Source organism: Schistocerca nitens, chromosome 2, assembly GCF_023898315.1.
Source record: "Schistocerca nitens isolate TAMUIC-IGC-003100 chromosome 2, iqSchNite1.1, whole genome shotgun sequence".
NCBI classification, from domain to species: domain Eukaryota; kingdom Metazoa; phylum Arthropoda; class Insecta; order Orthoptera; family Acrididae; genus Schistocerca; species Schistocerca nitens.
The window spans coordinates 595,166,471-595,180,234 of NC_064615.1; the positions used below are offsets into that span (position 1 = coordinate 595,166,471).

Consider the following 13,764-nt stretch of genomic DNA (forward strand, 5'->3'; position numbering starts at 1 on the left):
AGTGAAATTACAGAAATGAAGACCAGAAAAACTACAGTGGAAAATACATTTATGGAAGATGTTGAAAGTGACCCCTGCAACATCAGTCACAATTGTGCATGTCTAATCGTATTCAGATAAACCTGTTGCGAAGTTCGGATATCAATGGCAGCAACATCACAACTAATGTTGTCTTTCAGTGTGTGGATTTGTTTCATGGACCATGCTCTTCAAGTGGCCTCATAGGAAAAGAATCACATGTTGTTACATCCGGCAAACATGGTGGTTGTAAGTGTTTGCTGAGAGTTCGTTCCTCACTCAACATGCACTTGTTCCAGGGATCCCTTATGCATGTGACATGTTGCCCATCTTGTTGAAAGAAGCAGTATTGTATTTCCTATTCAGTGAGTTGAACACAAAATGTATCAAAAATTTCCATATATGCACCCATGTTGAGGGTAGAGTCAAAAAATATCAGTCCAGTGATCTGCTACACCACACCAAACACCGATTTTTTTCATCGTGGAGTGCTGACACACAGTGTTGCACAGGTCATCCCCGTTTTCAAGAAGGGACGTCGAACAGATGCGCAAAACTATAGACCTATATCTCTAAAGTTGATCAGTTGTAGAATTTTGGAACACGTATTATGTTAGAGTATAATGACTTTTCTGGAGACTAGAAATCTATTCTGTAGGAATCAGCATGGGTTTCGAAAAAGACGGTCGTGTGAAACCCAGCTCGCGCTATTCGTCCACGAGACTCAGAGAGCCATAGACACGGTTTCACAGGTAGATGCTGTGTTTCTTGACTTCCGCAAGGCGTTCGATACAGTTCCCCACAGTCATTTAATGAACAAAGTAAGAGCATATGAACTATCAGACCAATTGTGTGATTGGATTGAAGAGTTCCTAGATAACAGAACGCAGCATGTCATTCTCAATGGAGAGAAGTCTTCCGAAGTAAGAGTGATTTCAGGTGTGCCGCAGGGGAGTGTCATAGGACCGTTGCTGTTCACAATATATATAAATGACCTTGTGGATGACATCGGAAGTTCACTGAGGCTTTTTGCAGATGATGCTGTGGTTTATCGAGAGGTTGTAACAATGGAAAATTGTACTGAAATGCAGGAGGATCTGCAGTGAATAGACGCATGGTGCAGGGAATGGCAATTGAATCTCAATGTAGACAAGTGTAATGTGCTGCGAATACATAGAAAGATAGTTCCCTTATCATTTAACTATAAAATAGCAGGTCAGCAACTGGAAGCAGTTAATTCCATAAATTATCTGGGAGTACGCATTAGGAGTGATTTAAAATGGAATGATCATATAAAGTTGATCGTCGGTAAAGCAGATGCCAGACTGAGATTCATTGGAAGAATCCTAAGGAAATGCAATCCGAAAACAAAGGAAGTAGGTTACAGTACGCTTGTTCGCCCACTGCTTGAATACTGCTCAACAGTGTGGGATCCGTACCAGATAGGATTGATAGAAGAGATAGAGAAGATCCAACGGAGAGCAGCATGCTTCGTTACAGGATCATTTAATAATCGTGAAAGCGTTACGGAGATGATAGATAAACTCCAGTGGAAGACTCTGCAGGAGAGACGCTCAGTAGCTCGGTACGGGCTTTTGTTAAAGTTTCGAGAACATACCTTCACCGAAGAGTCAAGCAGTATATTGCTCCCTCCTACGTATATCTCGCGAATAGACCATGAGGATAAAATCAGAGAGATTAGAGCTCACACAGAAGCATACCGACAATCCTTCTTTCCATGAACAATACGAGACTGGAATAGAAGGGAGAACCGATAGAGGTACTCAGGGTACCCTCTGCCACACACCGTCAGGTGGCTTGCGGAGTATGGATGTAGATGTAGATGTAGATGTTCCGGTGCACATGCCCAGTATCTCACATTCTGTGAATTCACATGACTGGAAAGATGAAACCATGCTTCATCACTTGTGATGTAATGGAAAGGATCTAACAGACCATTGTTGATGTTATGCACTAATCTACACAATTCTGACTGTGATCCTCCCATAACTGCTGCACAACCATCACACTTTATGGCTTCAAATTAATCTGCTGGCAAATCCTCCTACTTATATGCAGCTGTTGGGCCAATTTATGTGCAGATTTGTTTGGACCCTGAATAATTCTTCAGCACATGTCTGGAATAAGTTACAGTGTGTGAACTGAAGGAATTCTTTGTCATTTTAAATTTTGCACAGATCTGTAGGTGCACCAGGTTTTATACAGACTATGTATTGTTCTCTGTGGTTGTACTCTTCTGTCTGGATACTTGATCCCAAAAATTTTGCAAGTTTCCTTAATCAAATATATTTTCACATATGCTTCCTCAATTTCAATTCTTTCTTCTATCATAAAAGTTATTTTGAAAACCACAAAGAGAAATGTGTAACATCGCTGATGAAGTGAACTGAAATGCTGACAAAATAATGCTAACAGTTGATTATTGCATAAAACTGTCCATTGTTGTAGCTGTTTACTCAATTTCAGAAGTTGAAATATTGCACTGCTCCAGTTGATCTGTGAAATGAGAACCTTTTTTTAATGTATGTAGTAATTGATAACGAATAGGCCCAAGTCAAGCGCATGGCTGATAATTTAGTATTGATCAATTTGTTAAAGTATTGCCTAATTGAGTATTCCAAAGGAAGTGAGATGAAATCGAACAAGATCCCAAAAATCTGACGACAGCTTAATTATCAGACACCATTAACATGAGCTTCATAATATTTTAAGTACTTCTGTTACATATCTCTTTGAGGACAGATCGGCTTAAATAATTTTATTGTCAATAATAAGGAAATTCTGTTTATGCAGTAGTTGTCAGCATTTCTGAGCAAGTTTCATGTTACAGAATTTTCTAACATTGGTACAGAAATACACTCAGTGATAAAAAAGTTTGATTTTCAAATCCTCCATGATGAAAGATACACTAGAACAAATAAATTAAAAATTATAACAGAAATTACTGGTTGGAATAGCACACAAAAAGGAAAGGCAACCGACAACCGCACATCTATAGTGAACTGATGTAGAACGTAGAACAATCTATTGAGCTCATGCTCTTTCTCTAGTAAAAATATAAACTCTCTCTCTCTCTCTCTCTCTCTCTCTCCCATCCCCTCCCCTCCCCTCCCCTCCCCCCCTCCCCTCCCCTCCTTCCCACCCCTCACACACACACACACACACACACACACACTTTTGAGTAAGCTACTGTCAGTACTGTTTTCTATTATGGATTTCTATGCTCTGCACATCAGTCCACTAGAGGTGAGTGGTTGCCTTTCCTTTATTTTCCATAAATTAAATAACTATGGGGAATATTTTGTCACTTTTCAGTGTTTAATTTTTTTATATGAATGCCACAAAACGAATTTGAGATATTGCACAATACCAAATCCAACTCATAAAGATCGCATGACCATCATTGTGTTTCTCGCTTTCCTAGTATTTATCCTGTCAAATGGGGGCTGGTGCTTTTGTGTTTTTGCAAGATTACTCTTTATTTAACATTGCTGCTGGATGTTCTGTTTGCTACTACCATCATCAGTTAACCTAATGGAGGGAAGTAGTGTGCACCATTGGTCTGTGAAATGTGTAAACATTGTCCTCTGTGTTATTGCATTTTAATTACTTGATAATCATATTTTCTGAGGCGGTGATGAGAGACCAGCCCAGACAAACATGGAAAGCTACCAAAAAAACAATACTCAGGTTTGCCGCTGTAACAGACAAACAGTTGTTAATCTGCTTTATGGATTCAGTCTGGGCCTGGCTCCCCTCCCTGACTCATAATCTAGTGCACTGTACAATGAACTGTGTTAGGTCATGCCCTTTGGCACATGTAACTGATGTAAATAAAGAATGATTAGTGCTAAATGTTGTTACTTATCCAGTTTCTTCTTCTTCTTCTTTCGATTTCGGCCATCTTTGGACCACGTTCAACAATTCACTTGCCCGGCTTTTTGATCTTTTTTCTCTCTTCCCAATATTTCCTCATCATTTTCGAATGGTTCCTCCTCCGCTCTTCCGACCATTTCCTGTTATTATTCTTTAGTTTCGTTTCTTCTGGAAAACACTTAATTTCGTTCACTATTTGTCTAAACTTTTTCCTGTCCCTGATTGACTCACGGGTGACATTAAAATAGGCCAAATCCTTTTTCACCATCTGTATCCATTTATTGTTGGTTTTTTCGTTCCTGTTACTATGTTCAAACACTTTTCTTGTTAGTCTGTTTCCATCCATCCTCGACAGGTGACCATAAAACGTTAGTCTGCGTTTACGCATTGCATCACTCACTTTCTCAATAGTTTTGTATATTTCCTTATTACTCTTTAGCTTGTACTCTTCTCCAATCTTTCTCGGTCCTAATATTTTTCTCAAAATTTTCCTTTCTTTCCTTTCCATGTTTTCTATTTCCCCCTTTTTGTTAAGAGTTAGGCACTCCGATGCATACAGGCATTCTGGTCTAATGACAGTTTTATAATGTCTTAATTTAGCTTGAATCGAAATGTTTCTTCATTTATTTCTTCAGTCATATTTCACTCTGAATTATGATACCTTTGGCAAAAGAAATTTGCCTAGTGGCAGAGAAATAACTTTGAACATTGTTACACTATATAGTTCATAATTATATGTTAATGTAAGAATTTTTTAACATATATTCATCCTCACTTAAAATCCTTACAATTTTGAGATGCATTATATTGCTCATAGAGTCATATCATAATTAGTACAGCCAGCACAGATTTCAGTGTCTCATTTCATATTTTTTAGTTTCAGGACCAGAGTTTAAATTACAAGTGATTATGAATAGGGCATCAGTGCAATGTATGCTTGATGTAGTGCACTTTTTGAGAATGAGAAGGCATGCTCAACAAAGGATAAGGTAAGAGAGAGTCATTTATCCCATGTATTATTTTATATTCATATGCAATATATTAGATGTATTTTGATGCAACTGGTGTTATTATTATTATTATTATTATTAACATTTTCAGTGGTGTGGTAATTGAGCTGGACTTTCTCCATATTTCGTTAGCAGCTCAGTTTTGTTCTGCATATTTTACTTCAATCTTATATGCCGAATTATGGTGTCACGAAAAGCTGGGGTAAGTTATGCACTTGTTTATAGTAATTCTTTGTTCTTTCATATTACAGCAAAATATAAAATTTAATCATGGTGTAGTAAATGAAAAAACAAGCTGACAGTCGTAAATCATATACCAGATGGTTTAGGTTAGTGTTTTCCCTCTTACGTGGATATTATTCACAACTACTATCAATGATATGAAATGTGTCAGTAGTGTTGCAAATAAGATAGAATTTCTCTCTGAAAATATGACTATATTCTGGTCACTTATGTAACTGGATTTTTGAATCTTAATCTACAGCAAAATTTGTTAAATATAATAAAGCCACATATTATGTACTATCTATTCACTATTCCCAAGGGAGGTAGTCAAATATTTTTATGGCTGCATACTTTTCTCCTTCCTGTGTAGAAGTGTTATATGTAGAAGTGCTACTGTTATTTTAAAAATTGTGCCTGAGGCTGACGTTATGCCTAATTTTACAAACAGCTGCCTGAATAAATGTCAAGGATATTATCCTTTTAGAATGTTTCTGGCCAATGACTACTTAATGTCTGTATGTGAATTGCCCCAGAAAAATATTCCATACGCCATCAATGAATGAAGTTAACAAAGGAAGCCAAGTTTCTGATACCTTCATTACCAATATCACCAATTACATGTAGAGCAATTGTTGTTGAAATTAAGCATTTGAGATCTGTAATATGTGATTTCCGTTTTGTGTGTTGATATTCCAGTTGCTATGGATTTATTTATTGATTGTCATTTTTATTTGTAGTTCACTGTTGCTGTTTCAGTTTACATATTGTCATTTTGCCATAGTGAGTGGAGCTGTGGACACTAGAAAATGGAGTGCCAAGTGGGGAAATCAGAAAATTTCCAACATATTCTTCTGTTTGAGTTCAGTAGAGGAGTGACAGCATTGCAGGCAGCCAGAAACATTTGTACCACATGTGGGGATAATGCCACTAGACAGAGCATGTCAAGAAAATTATTTTCTGATTTAAAGGAGGATTGTTTTGATATTAGTGACTCGCCACATTCAGGAAGACCTTTGGGGTTTGATGAAGATCATTTAAATTTATTAATCAACAGTGATTCAAGTCATTGTACTCGAGAACTGGCAAATATGATGAACTGCAATAATTCCACTACTGTAGGGTGTTTGCATGCTATTGGGAAGGTTCAAAAATTGGGTGTCTGTGTACCACAAGCTCCAAGCCAAAATCAAAACAATCTGTGAGTGGCCTTATTTGCATCCTTGAGTACTCATTATCAATTGGCTTGTGAACAACACTGACTCATTATGATTTGCCTTGTGAACAACACCGACCATTACTTTCCTGTATTGTTACTCACAACGAGAAATGGTGTCTTTATGCTAACATAAAGAAAAGAAAGGAAAGGTTGAGAAAGAAAAAAGAAAGAAATGGTTGAGCCTAAACAAAGCAGCAACTCCTCATATGAAGACCGTGACGTTTTGCATCTGGTGAAACGGTGACAGTCTGGTTTATTACAAATTGCTTCCCCAAGGTGTAACCATCACTGCTGACATTTGTTGTCAACAACTGAGATGCCAAACACAGACAATCCAAGAACAATGACGAGGAAGACTGCGTGAAGTGATGCTACTTCATAATAACATACACCTGCTTTCTGCTAGACTGACAAAAAACAAAAGTTACCCCAGCATTGTCAGACACTTGTAAATAGTGAAAGAGAATATTTTAGTATGACTTAAGTGTCTGTGACATGTATCTGTTGTGTTTACTAAATGTATGGAAAAACACTATGAACTTATGCGCCATCCCAATGTGTTATATTCCCCCAAAACTTTTAAGAAGAAAGTTAATTGTGAAAAAGTTTGATAGTTATTAGTATTTCTCTTACTGCCCTTCTTAAAGAGGTGTGTAACAATGACATACTTAAGTCTCCTTACCCTGTTAATGTCATGTGTTACACATTTTGGTTGAGTGCTGTAGCAGTATTAAAACAACATGGTTGTAATATTTTAAAAAAGAGTTCTTTTCATAGGGTGACCACAACTGTAAGTGTCCATTTTCACAAAATAAAGAAAGTCGCAAGAATTTTTGAGCCAATAATGTTTTATTACTTACAAATGGTTTCGGTATAATATAATTTCACCTTCTGGCACATACTGTAACAATGGAAACAATCTGTTACAGTTATAGATAAGCAGTCATTCAAATATGAAAAATGTAACAGCAAACTGGTAACTGGGCATTCCTCTCATAAAGAATATAAGAACTGAGGTTGTTATGTTGTCTATGGAGAAAAAGTTCCGTGTCATACTTTATGAAACAGAGAACCTAAGAAGTTACCAAAACACAAAAATCCGTCAGAAAAATCATCATCTGTAGAATCATGTACCATCTAAAAAATATTAAAAAGATGTAGTTGGCCTCACAATAGGTGAAGGACACTGATATAGGATCCCTGCAGCAAACACCGTCTTGCTTGTTTGCCCGTACTAATCGGAAAACTGTGAACAGCTGAGGGGAGAGACGAGTGAGGTCACATGATGCAAAGGCAGTTGTTGCTTGCAGTCATGGTAGGTGGAAAGTTTAAAATTCTGAGCCGGGGGGACAAAAAAATAAATAAATAAATAAATAAATAAAATATGGATACTCTAACCACAGGGGGGGGGGGGGGGGTCATGTACATCTAGATATACAATTAAAAGGTGTGTGACCACCACTTTAAATAGTTTTATAGAAGAAAATCAGGCCAGTTATCAATATTAAAATTAGAAGAGAAAATGCTCCACACACCAGCATAGACAAAAATTGAAAAAAACCTAACTTAAGCTGTAGGCTGAAGTATGTCATAATTAGCTAAAATATTTCTGTGTACAAATCTGTGCATTCATTAATAGTTCCACAAGGGTGAGAGTGGAGACTGCTTACAATTTCTATCTCTTCAAGGATCTTAAGTGTGTGACCATTACCTGCAGTGTGCAAGACTACCAAATTATCATTAATGTGTTGTAATTCAAGCTGATTATCAATCAGATGCAAGGTCAGAGCATGGAATTAGCAACACCTCTATGTTCTTTAAATCTAGTATGAAAGTTCCTTCCCATTCGACCAATATATCTGCTATTACGCATCTGTTGTGCATTACAAACAATACAATATACACCAGGATTAGAAAATAAGTACTTCTTATATGCTTTATAATTTATTAACCTAGTGACTAAACAAAATATGCTGAGACAATATTAGCTATCAGAATTTGTCTTCCAATCTCCTCAGATGCACATCCATGATATGGGATCCTAAAGAACCTAATATTACCCTTTTGTTCGCTGGGAGTGGAGTGATGTTGCATGTTTCAGCCACTTGCATTCATATTCTCTTATTCTGCTTATCAACCATAGTTGCAGAGTAATTATTCTGTCCAGCAGTATATCTAATCATACCCAATTTCCTATCAGTCCCTCAGACTAAAGCAGAACACAATTTAATATGCCAAGGAGGGACCAAAGGCAGTAATTTTGTACTTATGTGGCTGGTTGGAACCTGCGTGCAGGACTGAGTTAGTAATTGACTCCTTTCTATGTATGTCATTTTCTGTTCTATTACCATTTAATATGATCTTCAAATCTAAGTACAGTAAAATCCTATTAATCTGATGTTGAACTATAAAACTAGTCTTCCCAAGGATGCATTTAGTTTTTTGTGCAATTGTTGCATTCTTATCCAGCAACCTCATAGAGTTCAAAAACATCATCTACACAATGTTTTCGACATATACTCTTACTAGCATCACCCATATGTGTCTTAAAAACTTGTCCTCAAAATGTGAATAAAAATGTTCCCCAGTATGCATGCTAACTGAGAGCCCATAGCCAATTCTTGTTGCTGCCAGTACACTTTATCACCATGTTTGAAATAATTAAAACTCAAAACCAGTGCCAAAATACTAATAACCTCAAATTCATCAGGTTGTCTGCCAATGAACAGACTAAGATTTTCAAAAACAATGTCACAAACCTCATCTTCAGCGACATTAGTGTACATATTACAAACATCAAATGTTGTCATTTCAGTACCTACTGGGATTTTAATGTTCTTATAGTATGTGATTAATGCTTCCCCATTTTTTAGCATTCTGGTCTCCTTAAACTAGTAATACAATTTAAGAAACCTACAATAAATTTTCAAGTTTATAACCTACAACACCTTGTGCATTAATAGTCAGTCTTGCTAAGTGACCAGGCTTAGAGAACTTGATCGTGGCCTGAACTTCATGTGCTTTTGGATTCATAATGAGAAACTGTTTCTTTCTTATTCCTTCCAAAAAGATTTTAGTTTCTTTTAGTGCTTTCTGTAGTTCATCAGAATACTTTTTTGTTTACTTCTCAGAAGGGAACTATAGTACTTTGGTCAGTGTCATGTGGTGTCCAAAATAGAAACACAAATTGTAACCATTATAACCAGAATAGTTCAAGATTGTGTCCAGCTCATCGAAGAGCTCATTCAAAGATTTTTAGCCCCAGGCTACTGTTATCTGCTCAGTTCTACCTTTTTCAATCCCACTGAGAGTAAGCTGAAATGCAACCAACACATTACCCATGCACATGCAGTTCTGACAAATAATAATAATGTACAAAGTTATAAATTTGATGTGATGGAAAGGAAGAGTGACGGTTCCTTTATATTTGACATTTTAACAGCAGGGTATTTTCTTTCCCCCATCTGAAATACTGTGAAGTGAATTTCACTAAATGATTAGGTGATCTGCTAACTGAACTTCACTATATTGCCTTGAACGCCTAGCGTCCCAGAGAAAAACCACTTACAAGTGTTAAGAAGAAAGTGCTAGAACCAATGCTGTGCTTCATTTCTGTTATTCCCCACTATTTTTACAAAAATTTGAAAAATGCATCTCAGAGTGCTGGAGATCATATTGATGAAACAATGTCATTAGATCAGCATGACTCCTCAAAACTGTATTTAAAATGTACAAGATATTGTCACTTACTAGTATGCAGCACAATCAAAATTGAATGAAACGTGGCTGTTCAATGGGTGACAACTGTGATGAAACAGTGCTGTAGATCAGTTTTCATTACACTTGCTTGTAATGACCATAATTTTTTCAGCTTGATAATGTGTGTTATTAGTTCGTAAATAAAATAAGTAGCATTGAATATAAATCAGAAGTCTGTTGCACGTGATTTACTATTCTCAATTCACAACTAATTATTAAAAAAGGCTTTAGAGCTAAATATCTTCAAACAGACAATTTGTTGTTAGTTCATTTTGGCATATGACCCTCTGATTATGGCTAAAACATATTTATGTGGGACATTTTTTCACATGCTTTATAAGGCAAATCAGTCTGTAGCAATTAGACGTTAGGAGATTTTTATCTTCAGGCATTTTCAAGTTAATCGTATTTGTCTTTTTTCCAAATATCGAGTATTCTTCCCTAATCCTATTTGCTTTTTCTTCATCTTCTTTTCTTCTTCTTCTTCTTCTTCCTTCCACACAGAGCCCTTTGAGTTCCAGTCCAACTACTTGTTAAAACCACATCACATTGCCAGTAAGAATCATTCACAATGCTTTTACAACAGTGGAAAGCTTGTACCAATTAGTCAGAAAAATATAGACGGTTAGCTCGTACTGTACACTGTCTTAACAATACTGAGAACCATTCACCTGTGTATATCACAACTGTAACCCACCTGCTATGGAGCTCCCAACCGAATCAACACGAAATCCACCAGAATAACAAAATAAAATTTCACATAGCTTGAAATCTATGTTTTGTGCTTTTAATTACTTGTTTCCATCTACTAATTTTAACTTCTTAATTAACTCTTTAGAATGGGCTATACTCAGCTGAGGACAACACATACTAGTTACAAGGCAATGTAGGCATTTGTTCTCTGAGTAGTAGAAATACACAACGTTACAGGCTATCAAAAACTCACCATTGAGAGCCAAGAAAAACAGTTTTGTCCTGTATTCAGCCAGTTAAATAGCTTTTCCCCTGTCAGTTGGCCATGGGGTAGTGGCCAGCAACCCATCTCTTTAGGCATTCTCTGTCTGGCATCCACTTGTACTGATGCAAATAGTTTTGTAGACGAACATCACTATTAATCTCAAATTGTGATGGATTGTTTATGATGAATCTCATTAGGAAATGTACATGTTATGAAGGTATATATTGCTTAAGAAGGAATTTTTCAACATTCCACCTGTATGGGTGTGAAATAGAGGATGAAAGGGTTTTTTAAAATATGTCACTATAATGAAATAGAGGATGAAAGGGTTTTTTAAAATATGTCACTATTAATGCAGTTCTCCCCCCATGAACCATGGGGTGGGGAGGCTTGCGTGCCTCAGCGATACAGATGGCCGTACCGTAGGTGCAACCACAACGGAGGGGTATCTGTTGAGAGGCCAGACAAACATGTGGTTCCTGAAGAGGGGGCAGCAGGCTTTTCAGTAGTTGCAAGGGCAACAGTCTGGATGATTGACTGATCTGGCCTTGTAACATTAACCAAAACGACCTTGCTGTGCTGGTACTGCGAACGGCTGAAAGCAAGGGGAAACTACAGCCGTAATTTTTCCCCAGGACATGCAGCTTTACTGTATGATTAGATGATGATGGTGTCCTCTTGGGTAAAATATTCCGGAGGTAAAATAGTCCCCCATTTGGATCTCCGGGCGGGGACTACTCAAGGGGACGTTATTATCAGGAGAAAGAAAACTGGCGTTCTACGGATCGGAGCGTGGAATGTCAGTTCCCTTAATCGGGCAGGTAGGTAAGAAAATTTAAAAAGGGAAATGGATAGGTTAAAGTTAGATATAGTGGGAATTAGTGAAGTTCGGTGGCAGGAGGAACAAGACTTTTGGTCAGGTGAATACAGGGTTATAAATACAAAATCAAATAGGGGTAATGCAGGAGTAGGTTTCATAATGAATAAAAAAATAGGAGTGCGGGTTAGCTACTGCAAGCAGCATAGTGAACGCATTATTGTGGCCAAGGTAGACACAAAGCCCATGCCTACTACAGTAGTACAAGTTTATATGCCAACTAGCTCTGCAGATGAAGAAGAAATTGAAGAAATGTATGACGAGATAAAAGAAATTATTCAGGTAGTGAAGGGAGACGAAAATTTAATAGTCATGGGTGACTGAAATTCGTCAGTAGGAAAAGGGAGAGAAGGAAACATAGTAGGTGAATATGGATTGGGGGGAAGGAATGAAAGAGGAAGCCGCCTTGTAGAATTTTGCACAGAGCATAACTTAATCATAGCTAACACTTGGTTCAAGAATCATAAAAGAAGGTTGTATACCTGGAAGAATCCTGGAGATACTAAAAGGTATCAGATAGATTATATAATGGTAAGACAGAGATTTAGGAACCAGGTTTTAAATTGTAAGACATTTCCAGGGGCAGATGTGGATTCTGACCACAATCTACTGGTTATGAACTGCAGATTGAAACTGAAGAAACTGCAAAAAGGTGGGAAAATAAGGAGATGGGACCTGGATAAACTGAAAGAACCAGAGGTTGTAGAGAGTTTCAGGGAGATCATAAGGGAACAATTGACAGGAATAGGGGGAAGAAATACAGTAGAAGAAGAATGGGTAGCTCTGAGGGATGAAGTAGTGAATGCAGCAGACGATCAAGTAGGTAAAAAGGCGAGGGCTAATAGAAATCCTTGGGTAACAGAAGAAATATTGAATTTAATTGATGAAAGGAGAAAATATAAAAATGCAGTGAATGAAGTAGGCAAAAATGAATACAAACGTCTCATAAATGAGATCGACAGGAAGTGCAAAATGGCTAAGCAGGGATGGCTAGAGGATATAGAGGCTTGTCTCACTAGGGGTAAGATAGATACTGCCTACAGGAAAATTAAAGAGACCTTTGGAGAGAAGAGAACCACTTGTATGAATATCAAGAGCTCAGATGGCAACCCAGTTCTAAGCAAAGAAGGGAAGGCAGAAAGGTGGAAAGAGTATATAGAGGGTTTATACAAGGGCGATGTACTTGAGGACAATATTACGGAAATGGAAGAGGATGTAGACGAAGACGAAATGGGAGATAAGATACTGCGTGAAGAGTTTGACAGAGCACTGAAAGACCTGAGTCGAAACAAGGCCCCGGGAGTAGACAACATTCCATTAGAACTACTGATGGCCTTGGGAGAGCCAGTCATGACAAAACTCTACCATCTGGTGAGCAAGATGTATGAGACAGGCGAAATTCCCACAGACTTCAAGAAGAATATAATAATTCCAATCCCAAAGAAAGCAGGTGGTGACAGATGTGAAAATTACCAAACTATCACTTTAATAAGTCACAGCTGCAAAATAGTAACGCGAATTCTTTACAGACGAATGGAAAAACTGGTAGAAGCGGACCTGGGGGAAGATCAGTTTGGATTCCGTAGAAATGTTGGAACACGTGAGGCAATACTAACCTTACGACTTATCGTAGAAGAAAGATTAAGAAAAGGCAAACCTACGTTTCTAGCATTTGTAGACTTAGAGAAAGCTTTTGACAATGTTAACTGGAATGCTCTCTTTTAAATTCTGAAGGTGGCAGGGGTAAAATACAGGGAGCGAAAGGCTATTTACAATTTGTACAGAAACCAGATGGCAGTTATAA

At 37.4% G+C, this 13,764-nt stretch overlaps 1 protein-coding gene across 1 annotated transcript in view; it reads left to right on the forward strand.

Moving 5' to 3' along the window:
• LOC126236666 (serine-protein kinase ATM) overlaps positions 1 to 13,764 on the forward strand; it is a 500,205-nt gene that overhangs the window by 339,384 nt on the left and 147,057 nt on the right. The window contains exons 30-31 of the mRNA XM_049946145.1: positions 4,793 to 4,904; positions 5,017 to 5,127. Coding sequence (XP_049802102.1) covers positions 4,793 to 4,904; positions 5,017 to 5,127 — 223 coding nt within the window. The remainder of the gene's footprint in view (positions 1 to 4,792; positions 4,905 to 5,016; positions 5,128 to 13,764) is intronic.